General features: G+C 64.1%; 1 protein-coding gene across 1 annotated transcript; it reads left to right on the top strand.

Moving 5' to 3' along the window:
- The first annotated feature begins 1,053 nt into the window (after window positions 1–1,053).
- Window positions 1,054–1,782, top strand: FNDC10 (fibronectin type III domain containing 10). The gene has a single exon (XM_077837482.1). It carries the CDS (start codon window positions 1,054–1,056, stop codon window positions 1,753–1,755), a length of 702 nt encoding a protein of 233 aa, XP_077693608.1. The 3' UTR covers window positions 1,756–1,782.
- The last annotated feature ends 1,486 nt before the right edge of the window (window positions 1,783–3,268 follow it).

The raw sequence follows: 3,268 nt of genomic DNA, 5'->3' as shown, positions 1-3,268 counted from the left end.
GGTCACCTGTTCTAACCTCATTCCTAAGCAAGGCCAGAGACTTTCACCCAGTTACCCTCTATCAGGCCCAGTTACTTGTTTGACTAAAGCACATTATCTAGAAAGGCATCCACCCTTGATTTGAATCTACAGGAAGGAAACTGGTCCAAGTCTCCTCTCATTGCTACTGTTGGCAGAACTGCACAGGTGCAGGGATAATTTAAAAGTCAAGCACTGATGGAACTTTTGGGTAGAGGCCCTTGACTTCATCCCTCTCCATAAAGCACAGTGGGTGTTGATGTGATCCAAATTCGGGGTGCCAACCCTTTAGGATGACCCTGGAGTCTCCAAGAGTTAAAGAGGAATCTCTAATTAAAGCTTCGGACCTCCAGCAATAGGTCCGACCAGAACTGGCAACCCTAATCCAAATGCATGTGGGTCTGCTCTAAAACCCAGCTGAAGCTAAGGGGAATCCCTCAACGGGCGTGGGACTGGGTGCTTTGGGGCTGGAGGGTCAGGAGCAAGCCTTATTCCCCCACTGTCTTGCAAGCCGGACCGTGTTCAGCGCCTGCCTGCAGGACGCGGGGGGGGTGTGAGCTATTCGCTGCCGGGGCTGTGCTGTCACCCCCGCTCTCCCTGCGGGTTCTGGCTCCATCCTCTCCCCGTTCGCGCGCTGCCGAAGCGCGGGGCAGGCGGGTTTGCGCGCCGCAGCCCAGCGAGAGTTAACGCCGGAGCCGCCTCTCCATTGGCAGCCGCCCGGGCGGGAGGGGCGGCGCGGCCCTTGGGCTGGAAGTTGGCGGGTCCGACAGGCGCCTGCCGCCGCTCGGCTGCGGGAGGAGGCAGGAGGCAGCGCCGGCTCCCTGCCCCGGGGACGCGCTGGCGGGGCGAACTTAGCCGGGGCCGGCTCCGGCTCCGGCTCCGCGCGGGGCTCCGGCGCACGTCGCTCGCGGCCGCCGGCGATGCCTGGGGCCCGCGGACCCGCAGGGAGCCAGCGGGCCGGCGAAGCGCTGCCCCTGCCCGCCCGCTAGGGCTGCGGCGCCCGGCCCCGCTCCGTGCCCCGGGCGCCCGCCCAGCATGCTCCGCCCGGGCCCGCTGCTGCAGTCGCTCGCCCTGCTCTGCCTCTGCCCGCGCCGCCCCGGGCCCGCCTGGGGCAGGCTGGCCGCGGGCGGCGCCGCTGCCTGGGACCCGCCGCCGGCCCGCGGCCCCGGCGCGGCGCCCTGGTGCCCCTACAAGGTGTTCAGCGAGGGCCAGGCCAGCGGCCGCCTCTGCTTCAGGAGCCCGGCCCGGGACTTCCAGTGCCCGCCGCCCAGCTGCCGGGCGCACCGCTCGCCGGGCCGCGCCCTGGTGGCCAACGTGCTGGCCAACGGCAGCGTGCTGCTGCAGTGGGGGGCGCCGGGCGGCGACCTGCGGGGCTTCGCCCTCAACTGCTCCTGGGCCGGCACCTACACCCGCTTCCACTGCGACCGCGTCCAGCTGGGGGCCGCCTGCCGCGACTACCTGCTGCGCGAGGCGCACGGCAGCGTGCGCTACCGCCTGTGCCTGCAGCCCCTGGCCCGGGCCGGCGGGCCGGGCGCGCCCCGCGCCGAGTGCGTGGAGTTCAGCCGGGAGCCGGCCGGCCTGCGGGACATCGTCATCGCCATGACGGCCGTGGGGGGCTCCATCTGCGTCATGCTCGTCCTCATCTGCCTGCTGGTGGCCTACATCACCGAGAACCTCATGCCGCCGGCCGCCGCCCCCCCCCGCGCCGACCCCGCCGCCGCCAAGAGGGGCACGTAGGGCGCGGGCCCCGGCGGGGTGGGGGCCGCTCCGGAGCCTGGGCCTGGAGCGCCCTCTGCAGCCGCGGGGAGCCTGGGACTGGCCCCTGGAGCGCCCTCTGCAGCCGCGGGGAGCCTGGGACTGGCCCCTGGAGCGCCCTCTGCAGCCGGGGGGGCCTGGGACCGGCCCCTGGAGCGCCCTCTGCAGCCGGGGGGCCTGGGACCGGCCCCTAGAGCCGGGGCCTGGAGCGCCCTCTGCAGCCGGGGGGCCTGGGACCGGCCCTAGAGCCGGGGCCTGGAGTGCCCTCTGCAGCCGCGGGGAGGCTGGGGACTGGCCCCTGCAGCCAGGGGGCCTGGAGCACCCTCTGCAGCCGGGGGGCCTGGCACCGGCCCCTAGAGCCTGGGACTGGCCCCTAGAGCCGGGGCCTGGAGCGCCCTCTGCAGCCGGGGGGCCTGGCACCGGCCCCTAGAGCCTGGCACCGGCCCCTAGAGCCGGGGCCTGGAGCGCCCTCTGCAGCCGGGGGGCCTGGCACCAGCCCCTAGAGCCGGGAGCGCCCTCTGCAGCCGGGGGGCCTGGGACTGGCCCTAGAGCCGGGGCTTGGAGCACCCTTTGCAGCCAGGGGACGGGAATCTGCCCTGGAGCTCTAGAGCCAGGGGGCTGGACCCAGCCTCTAAAGCCAGGGCTGGAGCTCTCTCTGCAGCCAGGGGGATGGAACTGGCCCCTGGAACCGAGGCCTGGAGCTCCCTCTTCAGCTAGGGGCCTGGAATCCTATACCCAGCTGGGGCATGGTGGATCCCTCTCTATCCAGAGTACTGATGGACACTTCTCTTCCTAGCTGACTCCAAAATGCATATTGATCACAGTGCTGTAGGGGGTAGACTTTGACTAAAGCGTTATCTGGGGGTTACCAAAGCCTATAACCTTTCTAATCCTGCTAGCGGTGACAATGAAAGTTTAAATCCAGAGGAAACCAGTGCTATCACTCAGAGCAGATCTGCAACAACCTGAGGCACCTCAGTACCATTGTATGACTCAAAGATTTTTTGAATTGTATCCGGTATTATTTTCCATAGAGGACTTTCTATAGATCAGTCTTGACTAGACCAAGGGAAGTTTTAAATAGCTAAAGAAAACTGTGTTTAGAAAGAAGCAGGGGAGAAATAGTTACACATTCAGGTGTCTGAACATCAGTGTTCTGTGATAAAGAACTTATACTGTGAAATATTTGTGAGGTATGTAATTGTGGTTTGGGCATGGGCATGCAGACATTACTAAGAGAAAAGTAAGTGTTGTCACGGAATCCTGAAAGATTGGGTTATAAGCTGCCTTTGAGATAATGTTGATGTGTGCATTTTATTGTGATTTTTAGAACTAAACATTCCTCAAGACGATAAAAGAGATGGGACAAAGAAAGCCCCAACTCCTCACACTATGTGCCATAACCTAGATTGTTACATTGTTTAGCAATCGTGTTACACAGGAAAATTCACAGGAAAATAGAGTAAGTTTAGTAATAGGATCAAAATTAGGCATA

The sequence above is a fragment of the Eretmochelys imbricata genome, chromosome 18 (genome assembly GCF_965152235.1).
Source record: "Eretmochelys imbricata isolate rEreImb1 chromosome 18, rEreImb1.hap1, whole genome shotgun sequence".
In the NCBI taxonomy this organism is placed as follows: Eukaryota; Metazoa; Chordata; order Testudines; family Cheloniidae; genus Eretmochelys; species Eretmochelys imbricata.
The sequence above is the reverse complement of the archived record's forward strand: the minus strand, read 5'-3'. Positions and strand labels throughout refer to the sequence as shown.